Source organism: Channa argus, chromosome 11, assembly GCF_033026475.1.
Source record: "Channa argus isolate prfri chromosome 11, Channa argus male v1.0, whole genome shotgun sequence".
Classification (NCBI taxonomy): Eukaryota; Metazoa; Chordata; class Actinopteri; order Anabantiformes; family Channidae; genus Channa; species Channa argus.
Genome location: NC_090207.1, coordinates 23,381,342 through 23,408,596, shown reverse-complemented (window position 1 = coordinate 23,408,596; position 27,255 = coordinate 23,381,342). Strand labels below are relative to the sequence as shown.

The 27,255-nt window shown below is 39.6% G+C and overlaps 2 protein-coding genes across 3 annotated transcripts; both read left to right on the top strand.

The window, feature by feature from the left end:
* Positions 1-138: 138 nt before the first annotated feature.
* specc1la (sperm antigen with calponin homology and coiled-coil domains 1-like a) lies at positions 139-17,912 on the top strand. Of its 2 annotated transcripts, XR_010915491.1 has the most exons (17): positions 139-298; positions 4,244-4,406; positions 4,559-4,697; positions 4,784-6,414; positions 6,824-7,031; positions 7,124-7,197; positions 8,078-8,253; positions 8,518-8,681; positions 9,053-9,171; positions 10,481-10,571; positions 11,073-11,162; positions 11,246-11,405; positions 11,601-11,703; positions 13,338-13,454; positions 13,567-13,626; positions 14,774-16,923; positions 17,158-17,912. XR_010915491.1 is itself a non-coding variant. In XM_067520323.1 (16 exons), exons 2-16 carry the CDS (start codon positions 4,281-4,283, stop codon positions 14,861-14,863), a joined length of 3,348 nt encoding a protein of 1,115 aa, XP_067376424.1. In that variant the 5' UTR covers positions 139-298; positions 4,244-4,280; the 3' UTR covers positions 14,864-17,912. The 2 variants fall into 2 exon arrangements, 1 of the variants encoding a protein (XP_067376424.1); XM_067520323.1 differs by having other exon boundaries at positions 14,774-17,912.
* A 107-nt stretch (positions 17,913-18,019) lies between these two features.
* Positions 18,020-26,301, top strand: adora2aa (adenosine A2a receptor a). Its single transcript, XM_067520324.1, has 3 exons — positions 18,020-18,505; positions 21,988-22,669; positions 24,306-26,301. Exons 2-3 carry the CDS (start codon positions 22,332-22,334, stop codon positions 25,315-25,317), a joined length of 1,350 nt encoding a protein of 449 aa, XP_067376425.1. The 5' UTR covers positions 18,020-18,505; positions 21,988-22,331; the 3' UTR covers positions 25,318-26,301.
* Positions 26,302-27,255: the final 954 nt, after the last annotated feature.

Genomic DNA, 27,255 nt, shown 5'->3' with positions numbered 1-27,255 from the left:
TAGTCATCATAGATATATTATCCATGATTATTCTCTTTATTGCTTAGAAGTTGTGTGAAGCTCCAGAAGTAATTTGGGGACAACAGTATATGAACCACTGGCAAACGTGCTGAGGTGATGCAACCAGAGGAGGGAGTACAGGACCATCCGACTACTGCCAACAGTAGGGAGCTGACAAACTAAACCGATGCTGCCTGCTACCGTCCGAAGTTTTGTGATTAGCGAGTTGTTATACATCGCAAATGGACGTTCGTTGGGCTTTCAGAAGTCTGTCTAAGATGAAGCACTAGGACGTCAGGTATGAATATTTTATTAGCTTAATGAATTACTGAGCGCTGTCTTTTCACCTCCTATGCTAACGTTGTTAGCCTAGGGATAGCATTCACGTTAGCAAACAGGCTTTAGCTTTGCTGTCTGGCAGCTAAGTGAAATGATCTGACCCTAAGAAATAACACAACCCTACTCTACAATTGGATTAACTACACGGGCTGACTGTGTTTGTTTTCATTTATTTATATGTTTTTCAAATATTACAGTAACCATTGCTAAAACCTTAAACCTCATATTTATCTTAGCTGTCAAACTCCTACAATTCACTAGCACGTGTACTATGAGCAATTTCAAAATAAGTCTTCACGACACTAATGTAATGTACTATTCTGACTGTTGATGTTTTGTCGATTGTACGTTTGTCACTTGTGGACAGTAGTTTCAGGACAGTTATTTGCTTGTAGTGTTTACTATTACTTTCTCAATGTTTAGTTTGTCCTGGGACGACGGACTTTAACGTTAAGTAGTTAAAAACGTTTTGGTGGGTCTTTAGGTTTTTAAACTGTAATTTGTAAAACAGCATTGTATGGTTCTTAGCGTATCTGCCAGTATTCACTCACAGTCCTAATAATTCGTTTAATGTTGTAATGTAAAGTTTAAAGATCATTATTACAGTTTGGTTAAAAATTGTGCCTTGGTGTCTTGCTTAGTGCTTTTGTTTTGAAGGCATGTGACTAAACAGGAAGTTAAATTACTGAAATTCCCTGCGTGCCTGACCTTTTAGCTAACTAGCTAACCGGGTTATCTCCTTGGGTTGAAGTTGTTATTTGTTCTCGGTCATGATGATTGCAACGAGTCCATAGAGTGAGGTAGTTGTTTTTAGACTGAAGGTTTTGATGGTAAAATGTGTGTTTGTGTAAGTGAATGATAGAGCTTTGTTGCTCACATTAGCTATGTTGCTGCTAATGTAGGCGTAGCCAAGAACAATATAAATTTGCCATCCCCCTGAGAAGAGTCAATAGTGAACTGATGGTCCAGTTTATCAGTGTCTTTTTGGCGACCCAGAAAGTATACAGTTGCAGAGCTCTGGACCTCTGTGTGTGCCTTAACTCAACCCTCCTCTTGTTTGCATACTTAGTTCATCTAAAATATTTTTGTCTCAACCAGAGGCAGCCACAGATGTTTTCCAACTTTCCTGGAATATCTTGGAAAAGGCTACATTTCACAATCCACTCTTTAAACCAATATCCAGGACATGTGACTTATCACTTGAATCTACCTGATCATTGTGATCCTTTTTGAAACTGTTTTGGGGGGGATACACATTAGTTTTCCTAACATTTTAAATTGAATAATGGAGAAAAAAATTACTTGCATGTTAGTCTTCCACACACTGTGTTAATAAGATGGGATCTGGCTAGATTTTATTTTTTTATCATCTTATTGTAGTATAGAGACTGACACATTTGTCTGTGTGTCTGTGTGTCTGTGTGTCTGTGTGTGTGTGTGTGTGTGTGTGTGTGTGTGTGTGTGTGTGCATCATATAATAGGTCATTATTCAGGTTCCATACTTATGTCTTATTTATGAGGCATATTTTGGCTAATTCAAAGTTTGAGAGTGCCTGCTCTTTCTTAGGCAGACTGGTGCCTTCTTGTCCTTGCACACACAGTCACCCTTGTGGGGTTTCCTTTCCCTTTTTTCAAATTACTGGAGACGCCACTACAGGAAGCTGATGTTATGGCAGGGAAGTGCCTCCCTGCGGTAGTTAAAGCATGAGTAAGGAAGTTTAGCAGAGAAGGTTTGTTTATGAATTACTTGACGACTAATACCCCATTTTCGTCTCTTAAAATAGTGTGCAAAACCACAATGCTTCTCTGAGTTTGTGAAAATACAGTGTGTTGTACAGGTCTATTAATAAATACAATCTACTTTTTTAGTATTTCCTCCATAGAAGGCAAGTTTCTGTTATTTACCTGCAGCCCTTTTTAAACTAACGCATAATTGTCTTTGCTCTTATGGTTTGATACTGGGACATTTGGTGCCTAGTAAAATCGTTGTTTTAAAAGTTTTCTAAAGATATTCAACATGTTAAAAATGTGGATTTTTTTTTTTCATTTGTAAGTGCAATTAGACATAACTTTTCCTAAAGGCTGGGGTTGTGTTTGTCTTTGTGGTTTTGATAATATAAGGTAGGCGTAGCGAGACATTTCTCAAAATCTGCATCACTGGATGCCAAGGTTACCTGACAGAAATAAATATCCAATTGGCAGTGAATGTATTTTTTCTTTTGATCAGTCTGTGCTCTCAAAATGGAAAATTTGGTGCAGGATGACAGATTTAAAGCACCTAAACCAAGGACATACAGCTGAAATCTATTAGTAAAGTATTTGTTTTGAATGAAGTGCAGTAGTGGTTTGGTAGCAGGTTATTGTAGATTCACTGATAGAATCAGTGGAGAGAAAGTACAAAATATGTGTCTCAGATGTGAGCTATTGTGTGCAGATCTCCATTTATGTCAGCTGTATCAGGTTTTAATTGTTGACTTAATTTTGAACTGGATATTAATTTAGCTCCAGTTCAACGAGTGTCCTCAGCCAGTAATTTACAGCTTCTCCCAGTGTGCTATTTAAAGTTTAATTTTACTGCTGTTATTTGATTATATTTGTGTCCACATTCACACAACAAATGTCTTCTCAAGAACCCAGCAGAGCATTGACTTAGAGATTGATTGTAGCTGGGTTTCCTGTGTACAATAAATCATTTCAGCTCACAGCTTTCCTCTTAAGAATACACCAAGATTTCCAAGTCTGTGCTAAAGTACTTACTCTGTCTCCAGCTGCGTCCCAAATCACTTCTCTCTGCTATCATGGCATTAAGTCAGGTTTTCTTCATACCCAAACACATGAACAATACTGCATAATGCCGTCTGTGTTATTTAGTTACAGGCAGTTTCAACACCTTGTTTACTGCCAGATGAACGTAGTTTATTGGAAAAATGCTTTGGATAACTCCTATGTGTTTCAATTATTTGAGAGAATGTTTGTTTTGTTTTTTATCATGTGTTCCTAATTCAATACACATTGTGAATCACACCCCAACAAAATATGTTCAAGAATGTGTCTCATTAAATAGTTATTTGGAACCTTTTCTAGGTTGTCAGGTTGTTTTAAACAGAGTAACAGTAATTGTGATGTGACTGGCATGAGTACCTCTTGCACCAAAATGGCACTAAATGATTTCTTGGAAGTGCAGAATGAAATGCACCATTTCAAACCAGTTGGGCGGTAACACACTAACGGATTCACATTTTTGCCTTGCAGAATATGAAGGCATCCACTTTTCCTTTTTTGGATCTGCTGATAATGATCATCTACACAATACTAGAAAGCCCCTTTTTTTGCCCCCTTTTTGCTCCTTCTGTCTGAGCTAAGGAATAGATTGTAAAACCACATTCTTCCCACCAATAAATAAATAAAGATAATGCCAAACACCCACACAGATTAAACTAAATCTTTTAACCCTACACTCAATTGAACTATAGCAAACACTTGAGAGCCATCTAGTGGAGCTAGCCGGTGGCCTTTGGAAGCCTCTAGTGGAGCGTTAAGATTTTACTCTTGTATCTGGGGTGGTCCAACAGCTGCCTAAATACTGTAGCTATCAAATGTAACTTTAGTTTACAACCAATAATTTAAATAGCAACTGCAACACTAGGGCCCAGATGTCATGATGTAATTATCAATAAACAGCAATTAAACTTTAGTAAATAGAGGCTGACCCTTATAGGGATCAGATGCAAGGGCAGAAAGATCAACTACCTCCCAAATGGCCTACAAACTATTATGAGCTTTTAATACATTTTAACTATTCTGTGTGGCCTTAATGTTTTGTAGTGTTTAGGGAATAGCCTTGATGGAAAACTGGAGCTCTCACTCTCCATGCTGACATACATTACCTCCCTCCTTTGTGCAGAGATTGACATGTAAATGCATCAGCTTTGGAGCTCAGTATGAAGAAATCAAGCCGGCCAGCAGTGAGTAAGGTGAGTGGAGATCGAGGGAAGGCAGAGGCCACGGCCACTGCCGGTGCCGGAAAGCCCCCAGCAAAGAGCACCACCACTTTACCTCTGTCTAAGGTGAGGCTCATCACATGACAGTTCAGTGGCTGATGCATGCCCCTGTTCTGCCTTTTTTTTTTTTTTAAATATAATTTATTTTGTACATTGCTGATCTTTGTGTATATGTATATTTTTTTTTGTAAATTAATTTGTTAAATGTTTCTTTTCAGGTGAAAAGCAATGATGATATTTTAGGAGCAATGGCTGGAGGAAATCCTGCATCAAGTAGTGCTGTCACTAAGACGAAGAGGACTGCCTCCATTGGGAATAGTGCTAGCAACCTAGACAGCAAGCCAAAGACAACATCAGGTATGTCTATATAAAGTTTCATTTCTAGGTATCAGTTCTCTCTTTGTTTACTGGAACAGTGAGGTTTACCATTTCTTCTTTTACAGGTACATCATCCAAGCGTATGACATCCTTGACTGCCAAAGAGCCAAACTCATCACGAGAATGTCCTCGAACATCCAGGACATCAGCTGCTAAAAAGCAGTTTGTATCAGGGACTGTAACTGGGGATGTGGCCTCAGGGAAGCGCTCGCGCAGCCAAGTCCTGGCAGAGTCCGAGGGCCGCATGAGCAAGTCTAAATCAGATGGCCAAATCAGTGACAAAGTAGCTCTGGAGGCCAAAGTTAAAGACCTGTTAGGTTTGGCTAAGAGTAAAGATGTGGAGATCCTACACCTGCGCAGCGAGCTAAGTAACATGAGGGCACAACTTGGCCTGGGAGGAAAGGAAGCAGCCCCTCTAGAAGAAGCTGGGGAAGAAGAGAAGCCGCAGGTTTCAGCCATCACAGCAGCTGATGTGGAGTCCACTCTCATTCTCCTACAAGAACAGAACCAGGCCATCAGAGTGGAGCTAAACCTGCTAAAGAGTGAGAACCGTATGCTGAAAGACCGGCTCAATGCACTAGGCTTCTCTCTGGAGCAGAGGCTTGACAGCTCAGAAAAGCTGTTTAACTATTCCTCCCTGAGCCCAGACCTGGCAGCAAGTGGTGTGCAGAGTGACAGTGGAGCCACAGGTACCCTGACCCCTTCGGTGGAAGGCTCTGCCCCTGGGTCTTTAGAAGATCTGCTCACAGGACACCAGCTTGGAGGCTCAGCAGACAACCTTGACAGTGAATCTAGTGAGGTCTACCAGGGCATCACCTCCAGTGATGATGCTCTGGATGCCCCCTCAGGAGCATCCTCATCATCAGAATCCGAGTGTGCTCCCAGTAGGGAGCGATCACGGAGGGGCAGCAGTGGCAATGCCAGTGAGGTGTCAGTGGCCTGTCTGACAGAGCGCATCCACCAGATGGAGGAGAACCAACACAGCACTGCTGAAGAGCTCCAGGCCACACTACAGGAGCTGGCTGACCTGCAGCAAATCACCCAGGAGCTAAATGGAGAAAATGAGCGGCTTGGGGAGGAGAAGGTGATTCTCATGGACTCGCTGTGCCAGCAGAGTGACAAACTGGAGCTCTATGGTCGCCAGATCGAATACTTGCGCTCCTTGCTGGATGAACATCATATATCATATGTGTTGGAGGAGGACATAAAAAGTGGCCGCTACATGGAGCTGGAGCAGCGCTATGCAGACCTGGGAGACAATGCCCGATTTGAGAGAGAGCAGCTGTTGGGGGTTCAACAGCACCTGTCCAACACCTTAAAGATGGCTGAACAGGACAACGCTGAGGCCCAGGAGATGATCGGAGCCCTGAAGGAGAGAAACCACCAGATGGAGCGTATCATGGAATCAGAGAGACAGGATCGGGCTGCCATGGCAGCTGCACTTGAGGAGTACAAGGCAGCAGTGAGCAATGACCAAGCAGAGCTCACCCGCTGCAGAGCCCAGTTGGACCAGGAGAGGCAGAGGGTAGCTGAGCTGTACTCTCTTCACACTGCAGGGGACAAAAATGACATTTGCCAGCTCCTGGAAGGTATGCGGCTGGGGAAAGAGGAGGCAGAGGCCAAGGCTTCAAAAATTCAGGATGAGCTGGAAGAAACTCACAGTGAACTCAACCAGCTGCAAGAGACTTTTACTAAGGTTAGTTCAAACTTAAAGCGTGAAGGAGAATCTAAGATACGACCAAAGGTGCGGATTTGAGGTGTTTAACCTAAAAAAAATTGAATGTATGGACTTTGGAAAGAGTGTTTTGGGTCATCAAAATGAGGGCTTCTTTTATTGTCTATGGAGAATTGCCAGTTTTTAGACCTTGCAAATGTCACACTTTCTAGTCTAACCATTAAAATGGAGCGGTACACATACCATCTTTGTACATAATCATTTAGAACATGTGTATTTAAGGCAGACACACATTACACCTACAATATATTACATTTATTAATGCTTTATTTAATATGACACTGCTGAAGCTTTGTTTAATATTATTTACCTAACTGCCTATGGCTTGTTAATAAGAAAATGAAGGCGACTTTTCATCTTGTCTTTGCAGCTGGATCGGGAATACAGAGAATTCCAGGAGCAGGTGCAGCAGCAGATGGCTGAGCAGGAGCGTGTACTGGAAAAGCAACGTGTGGAGCTGCAAGAGAAAGATACAGAGATCGCAGACATGAAGGAGACCATTTTTGAGCTAGAGGATGAGGTAGAGCAACACCGAGCTCTTAAGCTCCACGACAACCTCATTATCACAGACCTCGAGAGTAAGTGGGTTTGACATCTTTGGTATTGAGTCAGTCTGTTTTGTGGCCTGGTGTCATTAATACCACCAACATGTATCTTCTTCCTATCTTAGACTCTGTCAAGAAACTGCAGGACCAGAAGCATGACATGGAGAGAGAGATTAAGATTCTTCATCGCAGACTGAGGGTAAGGGCACTGTACAGAGGAAGCAGTGTTTGACGACTGAGGCATATTGGGGCCACCTATTGTGCAGTGGAGTTCTTACGTTAATAATTTAATACAACCCCAATTCTAAAAAAGATGGGAAGATGTGTAAAATATAAATAAAAATGTGTGCAATGATTTGCAAACCTCATAAATCCATATATTGTTCACAAGAGAACATGATCAACATACTGTATTAATGTCTGGGAACTAAGGAGACCAGTTGCTGGATTGTTAGGAGAGGAATGTTGTCCCATTCTTGTCTGATGCAGGATTCTAGCTGCTCAACAGTCCTGGGCCTTTTTTGATGATATTAGTACTGTAGATGGTGGGATCTTCAAAGTTTTCTCAATTTTATGTTGGGGAACATTTTTCTGAAATATTTACACAATTATTGTGGTGCAGCTTTTCACAGATTGGTGAACCTCTGCCCACCTTTACATCCTTCTGTATCCCTTCTTTTATATCCAATCATGTTACTGACCTCTTGCCAATTAACCTAAGATGAGATGTGTTGCTGCAATCAAATTCAAAATAAGCTAATATTTTCAATGAAATGGTAAAATTTCTTAGTTTCAACATCTGTTACTCTGTTTGTTCTATTGTGAATGAACCAATGAGTGGATGAGATTTGCAAATCTTTGCATCCTGATTTTATTTAGTTTTTCAAGTCTTCCGAACTTTTTTGAAATTGGGCCTGTATATAATTTTTCTAAAGCTCTGACAATAAAATGCTTTTATATTTATGGGTTTATTAAGGGTTTATATTTATAATGGATCTAGTGACAATAAAAAATCATAGTGAAAACTGTTCAGCTATCTGTTTCTATGTCATTTTGTGTGCTTGCTCACACATGGGCAGGAGGAGTCAATGGAGTGGCGGCAGTTCCAGGCTGATCTGCAGACAGCTGTTGTCATTGCTAATGACATTAAGTCGGAAGCACAGGAGGAGATTGGAGACCTGCGCCGCCGCTTGCAAGAAGCCCAGGAAAAGAACGAGAAGCTGAGCAAAGAGCTGGATGAGGTCAAGAGCCGCAAGTAAGAGCCATGGAAAGACATGAAAGACTTTCAGCAGTCACACTGGCATAGTCTGTCTCATTATTTCCTAACAAAAGGAGACAAGATAAAACTGTGGATGCTCATTAGTAGGGTTTACATTCTTTAATCTTTACTAAATCCCACAGTTGCAGAAAAATGGATATTCCCAATTAACTTCAAAATTATGATTTTATTCATTTGTTTTATTTTAATAGTATTGTCATAATTGAGTATGCACACTGAGTAGAATATTTTGCTTTTCAGGCAGGAGGAGGAGAGAGGCAGAGTGTATAACTACATGAATGCAGTGGAGAGAGACTTAGCTGCTTTAAGACAGGGAATGGGTCTCAGCAGGCGATCCTCCACCTCCTCAGAGCCCTCACCCACCGTTAAAACACTCATCAAGAGCTTTGACAGTGCCTCACAAGGTACCACGCATTGATACCAAGATATCCTGAACTCCTTATGTTTACACCTTTTTATTAGATTTAAAATTTGTATATTGATTTATAATTGCTTTAAGCCTTTAGGGGGAGCTGGATCCCCATTTATCCTAATACTAAAAAACAAACAAACTCTAAACTAAAATATATTTTGTTTTTTCATAAATTAGAAACAAGGCAATAACATAGAGAAGCATTGTGTTTAGCACTTGCAAATTAGTTAGTTCTTAGCTAAGAATTTGCACACAGAAATGTTTTGTAGATTTGGCTCCCAGTACATTACATCATTACTTATGTAAAGCTAGTGTAAAGTTAGCCATATATGTCTTTACTGTGTCTTTACTGTGGTAACTTAGGTCCACCTTCCAATGGAGCGTCTGTGGCTCCAACGGCCTCGGCTGCACCATTACCACGTAACCCCTTAAGTCCCAGTCCCATGAAAACACCCCCAGCAGCTGCTGTTTCACCAATACAGGTACATGATGAAATGCTCTATGTTAAGTAATAGTAAAACTTTTCTGATTACTGGAACACTCTATACTTTTTTTTTTGTTGTTGTTGTTATTTGACTTTGTCTTCATCACACAAATCAAGAAACCAGACGTCAACAACTCAGTATTAATATACATAGTTTTACAAGACATAACTACGCTTCAGAAAAAAATCCTAATAGAAACATTATCGAAACTAACCATTTTTCTTTCTGTTAGTTTTTCTGGGGAGAAGGGAGTCATTTAACTGCATAAAGTATAGATAAACCTTGTCGATATCATAAACTTGGAACAATTTAATTAACTTTTTAGCCAAATGGCACTAAAGGTATGTAGGTAAATTATTGGAAGAAAAGCTAATGCGTGACACATTGCTCTTGGGTAGGAATTAAGCTCTTGTACAGTATCAGGTTAAAGACAGATGATAAATTTGACAAAGTTTAGGGAAACTAATTGGAATTACCATAGTTTTTTTTTTAAAACTGGAATAAAAGACTGAACACGATAGACATTCTTAAAATATGTAGTTTAACAACACAAAACATACAAACTATGCATAATGTAATAAATGCAGGTATTAAATTTTTTTTATACAAATATTATGAAATAATAAATGCTGATGTATTGTTGTGGGGTAACCACCTGTCAGCATATAACGTGAATCAAAATCATCTCCACCTTTACCAACAGTGAACTGTGTCGCTTTTTTATTTAATTGCTAAAAACATTGTAAATGTTTTGCCATAATTATCATAATCAGCATTAATTAAAATATATTGTATTCAAGTAGAGTACTTTTACTTTTGTAAAAGGTAAAAATTCATCATAGTTTTACTTGAGCAAAAGTTTTGAAATGGTACTTTTAATGTAGAATTTCTTTAGGCCAGTAATAATCACTTTTTGTTGAGTGTGTGCAATTCACGTCACATCGTGTTGTGTGTGGGGCTGAGTAGCTGAAGGCTGCTCAGAGTGACCACACAAACTCTTTTACTTTTTAATGTCCCGGCCGAACAGTGTGTTTTCACACCTCTAAAACTAGCTGGTTTCCGCCTTGAAAGAGTTCATCTCTCAGACAATAAAATGTTTTGTTGTTGTTGTTTGTTTTTTTAGGTTATCTTTATGAACTATCACTTCAATATCATTAAATTTGATGTACTAATTTTTCTTTTTAATTTAATTGGTCTTCAGAAATGTGTGGAATACTGTAGATTTACTTTTTAATAATTGTGTTTCTCTTTACTGAGACTATTCAGAGTTTCTACTACAGACAGTGGATATTTGTATCTGTTTCAGAGACACTCCATAACTGGATCTATGTCAGCAGCCAAGCCGCTGTCGTCACTAAGTGATAAGAGACCCAGCTACACAGATATGTCCATGCCAGGTGAGGCCGTGGTCACGTTAACAATTTCTATTCTATTGTAACCAGTTTGTATTTTAGAACTGGTATAAATTTAGGTAAGTATAAAAAACTGCAATGTTAAATATTGGTCGTTTGTCCCACTGCTATACCTTCATGACAGTAAACTTTCATTTACGCGAAGGGACAGTTTTCCCTAGTGGCCTAGTATTTGGGGTTAGCCAATTTACTGTATACTCATGTCATTTTTTTTTTACAGGCCACCAGATACTACAGAATTTCCTCAGTTAATTTTTTCCAGTAAGGAGTTCAAGTGTTTCATGTGAACGTGCAGATTGGACAGTAGTCTCCATAGTCCTGTTTATTTTTCTCTGACTTATTGTTTTCTTGCTCAATCAATCTTCCCTGTGCTTCGGTTTTCCCTGAAATTGGAGGGGTTTGAATGTGGCTCTTCACTTTACATTTAATTTTAGATATATCAACACTGTTACTATATGTAATGCAAAGCCTGTGATATATCCACAGGTGAGCACCTTCTCAGGGGAACCTCGTCGAGCCGGCCTCAATCTGTCCTCCAGAGGGCCTCCAATATGGATTCAGCCAAAGCAATCTCAGGTTAGAGTTGCTTGTCGACTCAAAACTAAACCTCTGTCTCCAGTTGAGTGGAAATGTCTAATGTTCTTCTCTGTCCTGAGCAGTGTCCCGCAGGAGCAGTGAGGAGATAAAGAGGGACATGTCAGCTCAAGAGGGGGCCTCCTCAGCCTCCCTAATGGCAATGAGTGCAGCATCCTCTCCATTGTCCCTGTCATCCTCCTCTCCCACTGCTTCCATCACCCCCACAGCACGCAGCCGCCTCAGGTACTTCTTTTAGTGTGCATATAGATATAGAAATGAATGGGCTATATTCTACACATTTGCTCACAGTATCTGTTTCCATTCTTGTCAGTGATTTTAATCTGTGACATCACCCATTCAAACTCTAGTTGTGATTTTGTCAAATGAAAGTTTAAAATGTCTGCTGCCTGACATGTTAGTGTTGCATGTTTGTTACAGAGAAGAGAGAAAGGACCCACTGTCGGCACTGGCCAGAGAGTATGGAGGCTCCAAGAGAAATGCTTTGCTCAAGTGGTGCCAGAAGAAGACTGAAGGCTACCAGGTAGGCTACTCTCTTGTCACTGGGATTCACCCATTGATCAGATGTAGTACATCTATAACTTTTTTCCAGTGACACAAGTAGAAAGGCACAGTAAATGAAAGGTAAATGGGACCTCAACCAGTTTTATACTACAGAGTCTGTGTAAAGGTCTAAACTGTACTCTGAAGCCTGGAAACTATAAGTTTAAAAAAATGGAAAATGTATGGGAGTGAAATGGAGCCCACACATGTCTGCTTGTGGCAGGCTGTGTGGAATAATGTGGCACGTTTTGCAAACGGCTGAAAGCATGAAATAAAAAGATGTGATATCTGTCTATAATGAGTCTGGTAATGATGTAGGTCTGCAATGCCACATTTATTTAATGCTAAAGGATAATTTTAGTCATTATCAAAATGAATTTCAAAATTTCTAACAATCCCCATACAGACACTAAAACAATGAATGGCCTGTACTATTTAATTTAAATTCATTTTACTGTGCTTACCACAAAGCAGCATGTAGCATAAAAGTTATTAATACCACAACTTTGAAAACTCCGGAGGCCACTAACACTCATTGAGCAGCCTTTCTTTCTAAAAAAGGAGCCAGTGAATAATATTTATTTTAAAATTAATTTTTATTTTTAATTCTTCCCCCATAACAACATAAACAACCGTGAAGAGATTTTACAATACATTTGTACCACATGCTGAGAGAGTCTTATATGGATACATTAAAAAGCTATTGCAGAAATAATAACATCTGTCTTCATCTTCACCTCGAAAACAGTTTGATTGTATGAAACTCTTTAGGATTAGAACTACGTAACCCCCTTTGTTCGAGGTACGTCTCTTTACTTGTACTTTTGCCCTCCTTTTTATTGTAGTGTGATGGTATTGTTATATGTTATGCTTGTGTATTGCCACGTGACTCTCTCTCGTATGTGTTAACTGCAGTGTGATCTCTTCAGTTTAACAGTTGGCTCAAATCGAACATCTGTCTAATCATCGGCAGAGACAATAAATGTCTAAGTATTCTCCTAGAAATTACTTAAATGACAATCAACAGGTCACTTGGCACATTGTTTACCCCTTTTAACCCATCTAAGTTATGGTTACCATGGCACCTTAGATCTTCTCCAGGAAGTGTGCAACATTTAGCACATCCTGTGCCGTACTTATCTGACCAAAACATGAGACCTTCCCTAAGACATTTACTACTATGTAGACTATAGTTGAGATACTAAATAGACTTAAGCATTTAGGAACATATAACCTCAGTAGGTGTTTGTGGGGGGCTTGTAAATCTTATATTTTAAAGCTCAGATGACAGTTCACGGTGGAAAAAATGATTCATGAGTGAGGAATGAGTCATTTTGTTACTTCAAAAAAAATCCCAGAACCATCAACAGCTTTAGCTGCTTTTTACCTCATCATTTTTAAATAGCTCCATGGCAACTAAATTTATTGTGACCATAATACCGTTTTAGAAATGTTAAAAACAATGGCTTGTAGTGACTTTCATGACCTAGAATTGTAACCTCTTAGCTTGAAACTGTCCCAAAAAAATGTTTAACTGGTGTCCCATTGATTTTTGTAAATGTTCTGTCAGATTATATCAAAGTACACTTTTTTTTTTCTTTTTTTTTTCTCCAGAACATTGATATCACAAACTTCAGCAGCAGCTGGAATGATGGCTTGGCCTTCTGTGCTGTTCTTCACACCTACCTGCCTGCACACATCCCTTACCAGGAGCTCACAAGCCAAGATAAGGCAAGTAGAAATCCGAGTAAAACCCTGAATGTTAATACTTTTTTTTCCCCCTGATATTATTCGATGGACGGTTTCACTGGGTGACATTTTGCATTCCTTAACTTTTCCCCAGAGGAGAAACTTCACCCTAGCTTTCCAGGCAGCAGAGAGTGTGGGCATCAAATGCACTTTGGTAAGCTTTAGATCAATATAAAATCACTTGTTAAAGTTATTATAAAAGAGTCCAAATTAAATTATTGAGTTTAAAATGCCTTAATTTGGACACTGTGTATATGAAGAAAAAAAAATAACAATAAATAAATAAATAAATAAATAAATAAATAAAAATATATATATATATATATATATATATATATATATATATATATATATATATATATATATATATATATATATATATATATATATATATATATATATATATATATATATTAAAAAAAACATGTGGCTGGTTTCCATTTTTTGCATTTTTGCGAGGCTCAAATTCATCCCTGTCTCGTAGATTTGTTTTCAAGATTGTAGACTTATTGGTGTGAGAACATTTGCTTAGAGCCTGAGCCCCTCTAACATACCATGTAAATACATTTTAACCACTTAAAATGCTCTTTCTAATCATTAACCAGAGATGAACTATAATATTCTTTGCAGTTGTATGTCAGCTATAGTTCTGCTTTTAACCTCATAAACTTCATGAACCTATGTCATTATGAAGCAACACTATACAAAGTCAAACATTATTTAAAACCCTCAGAACTTTTCCTGATGTCTTTACATTAACAGCACTACATGACATCACTGGACTCAACAAAGAAAGAGTCTAGTACATAACTTTGAGTTATCCATCTTTACTCTAGGGTACTCTAAGTGCAGATGATACAAATGAGATACAACATGTTAAATTGTAGAGCTGGAAGGGTTTTTTTTTGTTAACTTTGAATACACTTCATCATTTTTAAGTGGTGAGGTGGTGTATGCATTTATTTCTGCCTACACATTACCTATAAGCTTGTTATAGACAGTACAGTTTTTAAGAGTACGGTGACTCTTAAGGTTCTTGATTTGACTTTGGATGTAATTTGACAACAAAAGTCTGACTCAAGGTTCACTTTTTAGGTTTTATAAATAGTTTCTTCCTAAAGTATGTCCTTTTTTATTAGCAGATTTGTTTAGTGTTGTTACCATAGCAAGGGTTCAGTTGCTTCCACATATATACTCGCCAAGTAAAAAGAAATGTTAAATCTGTGGGGCTTTTTTTATTTTTTTTTTTATTAGTATTCATTTCTTACTAAATCGTTTCTTTTTCCACTTGTTTTTTTTAGGACCTAAATGAGATGGTTCACACAGAGAGGCCAGACTGGCAAAGTGTCATGACTTATGTCACAGCCATCTACAAGTACTTTGAGACCTAACTTTACCGTTCCCCCAGCCTCCTGCTGTGGCACATTTTGAGCAACGCAGACCCTTATGAGAACTCGGAAACCTTTCAAATTCACACTCTACTGTTATACCTCACTAACTCCCTCCATGCCACAGAGCCACCCAGTCATACTGCACATTGGTCCTCAACATTTTTGCAACAGTGCAGACACACTAGAACTTCCCTTGACACACTGCTACTCCATCCTCCCGGTGCAGCTTAGGGGGTGCTTTGTGTTGAGTTGTAGTCCAAGCGCTTTGCTGTAGGTCTACTGTCACACTATTAAGCCACGACAATTGACTCTGGTAACCACTCCATAAACCAAGTATGAAGTGACCCACCAACCATAAAGCCATCTTTGCCTTCAGTTCACATATGAAGGAGCAGTGATGAAAAGAAAGAACATGTCTCATTCCCATCTGGCTGGCTTTTCCTCACAGATACTCCTCCACACTTAACCCAGTTCCCCATGTGTTTTAAGGGGAATTCTGCTAAATCAGACTTTGCATAAAGAGTCCTTGTTTTTTCTTTTGTTTGATTGGAAATATTATGAAAACCTGTGGTCGTGCACAAAAACAAAACAGAAGTTGGAAATGTTGGAATCCCCCCCCAAACCCTGAAAGATTCCTCTGAAAGGAATTTAGACATATGCCACCTTTTTTGCACCAAGTCTTCCAGACGTTGCAGGATGATACAGATGCCTCTCTTTCAATGCATATGAAGTGCCTGTGTGAGTTTTCATGCTTGAGACCAGCTGTGTCCATTGGCCAAAATTCCATAGAGGCAGCATTCAAGTGTCTTTTCACTGCAGTTTGTGACGCTGAAGATTAGAAAAGTTATTTCCAAATGTGTTTCAGAGCCTTTCTATTTTTAATTTGTGGCTTGTTGGTCATCAGGACAGACCAATGCTGCAGACTGCTACTACATCACCTGATCAGGAGTGACTGATTTCCAAGCACAGAAATATGCTATGTTCCACACTTCTAAACATTTTGTAAAGCAGCATTAACACATTCTCATGATGGTTTTTCACTACTACGTTCATGAAGGTAGACTTTGTGTGGTGTTAACACTATCCTTACAAATGTATAATTACAGTGCATTTTGTCGGCGTGCATTTGTCATGTTGCACTTGGACGTGTGTACACAACACCAGGTTAATATAACCAAAATATGAGTGGGTAGCATTTTAGCAATATTACATTAAATGTGTTTTAATCAGCAGGTTCTGTTTAGACTAGATTAGTCCCACAAGGGGACCTTGCATTGGGAATGATGTGCTCTAGTTTTTGTAAACCAGCAGGGAACAAATTCTTTGGTGAAAACTAATCTTTAAAGGTCAGTGTAGCATCATTAAAGAAATTAGTTCCACTTATTCCAGCCCTTATGCTAAGCTAAGATGCTGCTTTACATTCGTATTTAAAGTGGTATCAATCTCATCCCTGCAAGAAGGTGAATAAGCATATTTCCCAAAATCAGCAAATGTTACAGAACCATTTATTTTGCACGTAATTTACAGAATATGCACAAGTGACTGAAGAATTTATTGTGCCATTGACGTGTGTTTTGAAACTGACGCTGTGTTAGACAGGTAGTTTTTGTTATTCCTAGTACCACTACCCATTAATGCTCAGAGAGTACAGTCTAGTTTCAGACAGCCTCAATACTGTGCTGCTGAGTTAATTGTGCCTCAAAATACCAAGTTCACTGTATTTATTTGCATGGTTTTCAATAATTGTAGTGAGTTCATTGCCGTGTGTGTGTGTGCGTGCGTGTGTGTCTGAAGTTTTTATGAATTTACTACACATACATTAAGCAGCTGCACTGAGATAAGCTTTCGTATTCCACACCCATTTCCTTGCCTTAACAGTTTAAAGTGAAGCTTCTATAAGTGAAACTGTGCCATTTTCAAACACGTTATCTCCACCTCACCAGACACATGCAAGTGGTTTCTATTTTAAAAGGAAAAAAAAAGAAAAACAGACAGGCTCCTTCCTGTTTGTGGCTCTTGTGCAGTAACAGTGTTGATGAATTTCCTTGTGTCTGCTGAAAGTGAGTAAACACGTTTTTTTTGTTTTGTTTTTGTTTTTTCATGATGTGAGTGTCTGTCTGTCTCTTAGTTTAGCACATTGTCATGTCGGCCCACACCACCCCATTGTGTGGAACTGCATTAGACATTCAGTAATTTAGAGTCAGCAGATAAGTCTATAACAGTGGCCGTTTGTGTTTTTAAGTGTGAGTGAGTTATTTAATGACATTTTGAAAGTGTTGGCTCACTGTTGATAGGCTTTGAGATGCTATGATGCTGTGGATGATCAGCCAACTGTTTCATTGTGTTCTGCCTGATTCCACTGCTGGACCAGGAACTTTATTGCTCCTGACTGGAACATCTGAGAGCCACGGAAAGCACAAAACCTCTCGATCCAGGAAGTGTTTTCATCACCCTTCAGTGATCCCGGGATTTTCACGAGGTCCAGCTTCTGCTGATGGGGAGTGATTGATGAACACTGAGCCTGGCCATGCAGAGTAGAGAGACCAGAGGGCTGGCAGAAGCTAGGAAGCAGATTCCACTTACACATGAGGGACATGTTATATTGTTTGGGATCAGAGATGATGACCTTTAAGTTTATGGCTTTCCCACAAGGAGCAAAGCAAATGTGAACGTGCATTATAACTTTATTGGGTCCACTTCATCACGCTACATTTTATTTTTCTTTGTTTACTTGAAAATGCTCTGAGAATTCCACTGAACGTGCTTTGGTTTGTCTTTTTGTTTCCATGTTGCCTTTTCTATTTTAAAGCTCCATGCTACTTGTTATTTTCAGTGTGGAATATATTTTTCATGATCGCACTGCATGCAGTGCTGATATGTCCCCTTGGCTATTGTAAAGCTGTTTGAATAATGAGTGTGTACTTGTGTTTGTATAGGGACTAAGCTACAGTATTATGTGCACACTAAAGGTAAGTTGTAAAGGAAATGCTGTCTGGTTTTATGTTGCTTTATTTTTCTGGCAGTAGTTATAAAAGACCAGTGAAACATGTTTGTTGTCATCATTATCTTAGCAGGAGGTTTCGTCTTACAGTACTAACCATTTGGCCCACATGCAGTAGATGATGAATAAACTGTAGACTGCTGCAAAGCTCTGGTACAGAGTAATTACTGGATATTTATCTTCCAGTGAAAGGAAATTGATACATTTGAAAATTGGCTCAGAAAGTTCAGTGTGTGCTATCATCAGACTCGTATGTACACACAACGCAGGCTTAAGCTGATCCGCCCCTGGAGAGGAAACGGAGGCACCATCAGCCTCATTGTGTATTAAGAGCGAGTAAGAGGTTCATCTCTGAAGGCATTCACTCAACAAGCGCTTGGCATTTTACCCTCCAGCTGGAGACACATATTAACTATCTTTGTATTTATACACTGGACTGATTGTGGCGTGTTAAACTCAGCGCAGGCGCTTTGTTTAACCACACTTTTAAACCAGTAAGTTGAAGTTTATCTGTCAGTGGGAAGTGAAAGCAACCATCTGCGTATTTTTAGAGCAAGTGCGGTTTCGAGGCATCTGACAAAGTGCCGTGTGATGCTGAACGTCCGTCAGTGCTACGTGTCGGAAAGCAATAAGAGTTACAGGTGAGTCATATTAATTGATAATGAATCTGTAATAAATGAGTATAACTCTAAATGTGTACACTTCAGATGAGTGTTATTCAGTTTAACTACACAGTACTTGAGGCAGACTGTGTATGAACGGTGCGGCTGCACTAACTTGCCCGTAGACACAGAACAACGTGAGGAACGTGTGGGGCCGTGATGTGTGTGCAAAAAGGCGGTAAAGCGACACAAGGTCTTGATGCTTGGTCCTTGGTTATAGGTAAACGCGTTTCCACGGCTGGATCACGTTTTGTGAGGGCCCTGGATGAACAACCCCCTAATAAGCAGCAATTTCCTCTCGGAGATTAATATTAAGTATTTGTGATTCTGGAAGGAAATTATGATTAACTTACAAGTGTACAAGTGTGAACCAAGTTAATTTGACTGATATTAATATGTTGCTTTTGATGATACTCATTGTCTTGGGCAGTTCCATGACTTGCCTGTTTGTTTAAAGCCTTGTTTCATAATCACCTGCTCAATCAAGTTTTTATTTACTTAGAAAAATGGTTGGCAAGAAGCGTTCTAAGGGGTGGTGGAGGGGGGGGGGGGGGGTCTCACAAGTCTGCAGTCATCAGCAGATACAGTATATATGACACTGAGTGGGTGTCAGTCATTTCTCATGCCCCTTTTGGTGTCTCGTAAAAGAAGAGGCACCTGGACACCGTCCGATTTACACTGGTGCTGGAACTCAATAAAAGCCGAGGAAGGGGAACTGGCCACAGATGTGCTCCTTCATTTGTAGAGAGAAGGAACAATGCAGGTGACACAAATGATAACTTGAATGCTGAAGAATGTAACCAACAAATAGGATAATTCTGCTTCTTTTAAAGTACTTAAATATGTTTTTCTTTAGACTGTGGCTGACTGAGTACAGTATATCAAACATTAAGGCCTTGAGGCATTGTTAGCAATGTAGTTGGCTTGTCAATGTTGTGTACCCTGTGTTAGATTGAAAAGGCTGCACATCCCTAAACAAATTAAACTAAAGTACCACAAACAGGGTGTCACTTTCTGCCCCAGGGCCTTCTGGTGTTTTAATCCAACCATGGCTCCAATGGAACTGGAAAAACAAAGTCAAGTGGATCAGTATTAATCACAATTCTGCTTTCATTATCATTTTTAATGGAATACTTCATTACTCTCTGCAGCAGTCAATTCACACTAAAGTTGTTAATGTCCTTAGGAAAGACTACTACTACCCCCCAGTTTTTTTTTAAATACTATTAATCCCTTGAGTTCGTCTGATATCTTTCCTTGTTGTTGTGCAGTCCTTTGCATGGGAGAATCAATGTTGTAGTTTTGAGGGTTAGGGTTAGGGTTAGATTCATTATTTCCTTCACTCTCCTCAGGGAGTCTTGTTATGGAGGCACCACTACTGCATAAAACATAATCACACACTGTATTCTTTACAACCACACTCTTCTGGCATAAGGACAAATAAATACTCCAGTCTTAAAGGAAAGGGACCAACAGAAACTTGATTTGGGAGTCAAATAGACTGAACAAAAGACCTTGTGATAACTATCTTTCTTGAAATAACAAGTCTTGGTAATAATGAAAAGATCTCATCCGACCCAAAGGGAAAAGACTGACTGGGAGAGCAAGGACCTCTGTGTTCCAGTGTTCCAGCACAGCTGTTATCTCCTAAAACTTGATGTAACCTCTAGAAACATTCTCTCTTAGGGAATTTAGCACCACAAAAACAGTAGATTTCTGTTTCTTATGCCTTTTATGATTGATGGAATGCCAATATCAGACAACATAAATACTGTACAGTTTGATTCTCTGACTGAGAACAGGCTTGGGACCATGCACCCATCAGCTGCAATATTAATACTAGCCAGTGGTTTCAGTGTTGTGGCGGGTAGAGGTCAGATCTGACCAATGTGCAGCTACACACACCCATAGACAAGCTATGATGCACTTTGTGTCTGGCATCTGTGATGCTAAAAGGGCCTAACAGTGGTTTGTTAAAAGACAAGGATAAGACACATTAATTAAATAACATTTACAGATTTTAAAACATGCTCGAGCTGCAAAAGATGAGCAAATTCTACCATGTTGTATTGAGATAACACACTGTTATGCACCATTTATGATATATGCACATTCTGTGTTGGCGGGTCCAGACAACTTTCATAGGAGAGGCCACACCACTACTGAGATCCACCTTCACCTTCAACTGATTAATACAGATGATTAAAGATGTATTAGTTTATGTAAATGTTGGCAAAAACTGCAGCTGCTGTTAACACCCTAGATCCACCATTGCATGTGTGACCATGAAGGTGTGTGTGCTCGTCTGTCTCTGGATGACACCAGTCTAACCTGTAACATGTTTAAATTAGTTTCATAGTTCGCGTCTTCCCCCCTAAACATTCAAATACCATATTTCTGACCCTATAGAGGCATTAGGAACAAACTGTAAACACAACTCAGAGACTAAGTTAATTTGGTGAACTTGCAATCAAACAGTGCTCAACAGATGTGGAGCTACATTAATTCTCATTTAGAGAGTTAATTTAAATTCCATGTCCAATGCACATCCAATATTAGGTTCCTTTAAACTCATTTTGCTCTTCACTGACTGCTGACTGAAGCTTTAATCAACACGTTCATAAACATGAGTGGGAATGTGCCAAAGTTATCCTAACAGCTTTTTTACTCCCATCGGCTGTAGCAGCTTTAAAGCTCCTCAACACTTTTGTATCTACATAATGTTTCTATTAATACATACACAATAATAATAATACATAAAACATACATAATCATGAATTTAAAATTCATGGTTAAATAAGAAATAATCAGTTTCTAAGGTGAAAAGCCAGTAGGAGGAGTGTGCATAAAAACATCCAAACCCCTCTCTTATAAAAAAAACAACAACTATATTTTTAGGTAATTCTTTCACAAAAAAAACTGGGTTTGCTACTCATACTGCTGTAATGTATAAGCAACAAGTGAGTGCAGACATTTGGAAGAGGTTGCGAGCTTTAGTAGATGTGCTTTTGACACTAAATTCTGCACTTTCTCACTTTGCAGAGTGATGAGAGACTTAGATAGATGACTTTGGCAAATAACAGTCATCAAACACTGACATGACAGTTTTTCCAGACTGCTGAGAAGGTATTTTATTGGATTTATATGTACAAGCTGATAATGATGATGTTCGTGATTTCTTTAAATAATATGACCATCCAGAAATTCAGCATTTTCTTCAGAGGAAGTTCAGAAGCTCTTAAAGTTTAGCTTAGTCTACTGGGAATTTGTGTATTTATTTAAAACATTTATTACACAACTGCGTAAGAACTTATCATTTACCATCATTACATGTTACACATGAGGAAATATTTCCGTTGTAGGTACTCCGATAAAATCTGATGCAAGTGTGTCTGTTGAAATTCACTTCCTTTATTGTAAAGCATTTCCTCTTTTTCATTTCTGCACTTCTTTATCTCCAGTGACATAATGTTCCAGTGTGTGTTTTTGGCATCATCTCAGGCCCTCAAGAAGTTTATGGGAAAAAAACGCTGAAGGGAAGGACCTGAGGGAAGAGGACAGCAAAGGAACAGTTTTTACCAGGAGAGTTGCGAGCGATGATAGATGATTCTGCCGCTGATTAAACCTCTTCATCAGCTGTTTGGGCTGAGCAGGTGTGAAGGAGTTTTCCGCAGCTGCTTGGAGAATCTGTTGGATGTTTCTGGAGGTGTGAGGAGGCTGAGCTCAGCGGTTGCCAGGCTGCAGCTATGGTCGTTGAGGCGAGGTGTCCTCCCTGTTCATCAGTGACCTTGCCGTTAGTCTCACCATGCCGGACGACCCCGTCGCCTCTGCCATCTACATCATCCTGGAGATACTGATTGCTTTGTTCTCCGTGCTGGGTAACGTGCTGGTTTGCTGGGCCGTGTGCCTCAACAGCAATTTGCAGAGCATCACTAACTTCTTTGTGGTCTCACTGGCGGTGGCCGACATCGCCGTGGGAGTCTTGGCTATTCCCTTCGCCATCGTCATCAGCACCGGCTTCTGCTCCAACTTCTATGGCTGTCTCTTCATCGCCTGCTTCGTGCTGGTCCTCACACAGAACTCCATCTTCAGCCTGCTGGCAATTGCTATAGACCGCTACATTGCAATCAAGATACCGCTCAGGTCAGTGACCCAGAGGATGTGACTCTGGGGACAAGTAGTTATCAGTTAGAGACAAGAAGAGACAGTTTAGTTCTAGTTTCTAATAAAACATAATTTTTATATGAGTTATATGTTGTAGTTTGTAGCTTTTTTAATTGCTAAAGAGCGACTTTACTGATTTTCAACATTCCTCCTATGATTCTAGTTTGCATGGAGCAGGTTGAATTGAAAAACTCCTTCAGAATTTTTAAGCCAGAAGCTGAGGCAGAAGCTAGAGAGAAGCTACCAATACCACTTCTATACACAAACCCACCCTGCACCCAAAACTAGGATCATTGTTAAAAGGCAGCCCTTTAAGAAAATATTTATTGCTCTATAAATCAGTTATAAAACCTTTATAAATTACTTATCTTAACTGCACAGAAGAAAATAGCAAGTTTGTGTGGTTTTAATAATGGTCTCAAATTAATACATTTTATAACTGATACAAAGTTTAAAGGTTAAAAAACACCAGTTGAAATATTCACGACCCAGCAACAAAAAAACTGAAAAGTTCTCCTTATTACTTGCAGGCTGTATAAAGCTTGGAAGGCTAAGAAAAATGGTGAATAGATATTGTTTTGGGAAACAAAACAAGAATCCAAAAAGCATGATTCATTTATCTTCAGAAACAGAATGCATAAAATAATAATAATAATATTTTTTCTTTCTTATCCTGGTTTAGTCTTACCCGTTCCATAGAGGTCTCACATCATAACTTCATATTTCATTTATTTCTATCAGTAAAGATATGACATGTGACATAGAGAGTCTCGGCTAAATAAGTGCATCCAGAAAAGGCTTCTCCCTCGGGGCCGTGTCCCCCTGGAGCAATCAAATGAATATCGCTCTATAATTGCTTATACAGACTGCGTAACTCCCTTTTAACCTTGTGTGTGTGTGTGTCATGCTTTACTCTGAAATGCAGAGCTTGTAACACTGCTTTTGTTAAATGTCATCTTAGATTTAGCATTCACATTTGCGAAAGATGCGTTAAACTCTTAACCTAATGACACACTGACCACCAGTGAGGCGGTCGCTCCCATTGTAACCCCATCGTACTAAAATATTTAACCTCTGAGGCACATTAGTCTCAGCCTTCCTGTTTTAAAGACTCAGTCAAACCATTTCACACAGCCTCTTCCTCCTGCTGAAGATACGTGAGAGTTTCACTGTTTTTTTCTCTTGTTTTTTTGCATCCCTGAAGGAGTGGGGATTGGGGGAGGGGGGGCTTGTTTATGCAGCATTAAACTTTGCACTTTAACATTTTAAGAATGCTATTGAAACAAGCCAAATATCTCAGCTGCTCTCCCACACTGCACTACAGGCGTTCTCAAAATAGACTCTTCCTTTGAGGACTCCTGAAAGATGTTGTTTATCTATTCTCTTTTAGTTCCGGGGTTACAAGCAGAGTAATGAGATGAGAAAATTAGGAGTCAAGGGGAATGTCACAAACTGTACACAAGATTATTAATTAATTCAGTGGACTAATTTATATCTAACGTGAGAGCTAATATTGTTAGATGCTTTCATAACAGCTTTAGGGTGGTCCTTCTAGAAGCTGACACACAACTCAAAGATCTGTGGTACTAGATGCTTGTGTCATCTCCCTCTCCAGATACAACAGTTTGGTGACAGGTGAGAGGGCGCGGGGCATCATAATCATCTGCTGGGTTTTATCCATCGTCATTGGGCTGACTCCACTGATGGGCTGGCACAAGCCTTCGGATGGTTTCACAAGCGCCAACAACAACAACACCAACAGCACCTGCCCTCCTGGCCTGATGCAGTGCCTATTTGAGGAGGTGGTGGTCATGGACTACATGGTCTACTTCAACTTTTTTGCCTGTGTGCTGATCCCTCTGCTGCTTATGCTGGCCATCTACCTGTGTATCTTCATGGCAGCTCGCCACCAGCTGAAGCTGATGGAGTTAAAAGCAGTTCATGGGGAGAAGTCGCGCTCCACGCTGCAGAAAGAGATCCAGGCTGCCAAGTCTCTGGCCATCATAGTTGGGCTGTTTGCAGTGTGCTGGCTGCCTTTACACATCATCAACTGCTTCACACTCTTTTGTCCCGAGTGTAATCGTCCTCCAATTTGGATTATGTATGTAGCCATTATTCTCTCCCATGCAAACTCTGTCATCAACCCCTTCATCTATGCCTACCGCATCCGAGAGTTTCGACAGACCTTCCGCAAGATCATCCGGCGCCACGTCCTGAGAAAGCAGGAGTTTTTAGAGAGTCGCAGCAGTAAGCGCTCCCCTCACAACAGCATCAGTGACTCCATCAGACTCAAGGCAAATGGCCTCAGCTTTAACTTTTTCTCTGAGCACAGCGGCAGCAACAGTAGCAGTGAAAGCTCCTACCGCTGCCCTACTCAAAGCTCTCCTGTAGGGGGTGGTCTAATGTCAGTATCCCACCCCCCTCTGTCAGTAGTCATCTCCCACTGTCCTAAGATTGGACTATGTCCACTACAAGCCCTCAGACAAACTCAGATCCCTGTGGATAATCATCTACAGTATGTGGAGCATGACCGCACTGGACCAGAATTCACGCAGGATAAGGACAAAAAGAGCAGTGGCTCTTCCCAAACTGCATCACTGTTTCACAAGCAGACGAGAGGAAGCTGATTTAATGAGCTGGAAAAGGTGTCCTGATGCCGATGTTGATGAGCCTCACAGTGAAAACGTCAGTCTTGGCTCAACAGCACATCCCAAAGAGATGGAAAATACTCCTAATGTGGAAACAGGAGCACTGTGAATAGATATTGAATAGTGAATGTCACTGAGTAAACTCTAACCTCTGCGCTACGTGAAATTGTCCACACTATTTAAACACAATGACATTTTAATTTAAACCCAAATAAAAGGCTAAGAGCATTGCTAGTGCTCCAAAGAGAACATGCTGCTTTGTTACGTCTCACATTATCCAAAGTCTTGTACACTGCTATCTTTAAGGTGTAGGCACTTTTGCTTCTGTTTGCAATTAGAGATCATAAATGCACTTTGATGAGTGAAATTGTATGACCCACCAAAGCTCAGTCAATATGGAAAAGAAGCAGCTCCTAAAATAGTAAGAATAGCAAAAAGCACTGACTTTTGCCTTTTCAGGGTGCCCTCCATGGGTAAAGTGCAGTTTAAAGGAATATGCCTTAGTGTGCGAGTAAATGTGGAACAGCCTGCTCTGGTCTCAATGTAGTTTTGGCTGAAGATCAAACCATGTTATGTTAGATTCCTGATAGATTTTTTATTTAAATCAAAAGTGGATGGATTTCACATCGTGAACCTTCACCAGAGGATTTCCCCATCACTTGCATCACATAGACTCACCCCATCCTGAGGACTGGAAGGCCCGCAGACAGCTTTAGTTTCAGCTTACTGCTATTGTAATGTCACTTATTTGGCACTAATCTATGTGTGCTCAAACATAAATGAGAGTGTTCTGATTTCCTTTTGTAACCCATTGTTCCCTGTAGACCTGTGCTGTTTCCACATCAAGCACATTCCTTTTAACACTGATGAATTTATTAATATTTGTTGAATCCAACGTAAGGTTTCACAATTTTAAAAGCATAAGTGCAGCGGCCCTGAGACCTCAACGCACTTAAGAAAACACATGCAAATAGTCAAAGCAGAATATACAAAAAAAATTGATAAAAATACAGCAAAAAATAAACACAATCAAATACAGAAACATTATGCAAGTAGAGAATTAATTGGAGAAATGCAAAATAAAACAACCCCCCCTAAACATTTACAATCTAATACAAAAATATTGGGACCCATTAAGCCACTAAAGTCCAGTGGTGTTAAAAAAGTATAAGCTTCCTTCTAAAGGCAAAATTCAGACATAATGTAGTTGCTCCATAAAAACATTTTTGCTGTTGTCTGTGCTTTTTACTTTGCGTTTTGCAACTTAGTCATGTTTTCTGTTTTGTACCATTTTTTTTTTACTTGACTTTATGCTTATTTAAGGTAAATTCTTGTTAATGTTGACTCCTGAGATTTTATGATGACGAAAAGGAACCCGTTTAATAAGGAATATGAATGATTTTAAACTTTAATGTAACTCATTGAAGAACTTCTGTTTTATCTTTCACGGATTCATCCTTGGACCAGTAACGTTCTTTATTTTCACAAGAAGGCTGGCACAAACCCCCGTCTTTAAATAAATTTGGTCACATTTTCACAGTGTACTTACTGTATTTGCACTCAGCATTTCTCATAATATGTTTCCAGTCATTATTAAGTGGCTCCAGGCTTCCCATTGGGTTTTCACTGGAACTAGATCAGAGTCAGAGATCTGGTTTGATCATTCTGGGAAATGGTTAGTTAAGTAGTCAAACTATCTTTGGAGTCCTTTATTTTCCCAGCTTTTACTGAAGTTCCCCTCGGAGTTCAGGTTTCAGGGCTCAGATGCTTTTTGTATGCTCATGGGTCCCTGACTCCTCGTGATTTCTGCACGGCAACATCTTGTCAGGCGGGTCATATTAAGGTTATGATTTAATCTTAGGCTGTAAAGCTCCATAGCCGACCTAGTGAGAAAATGTTACAGCAAAACACCCGTAA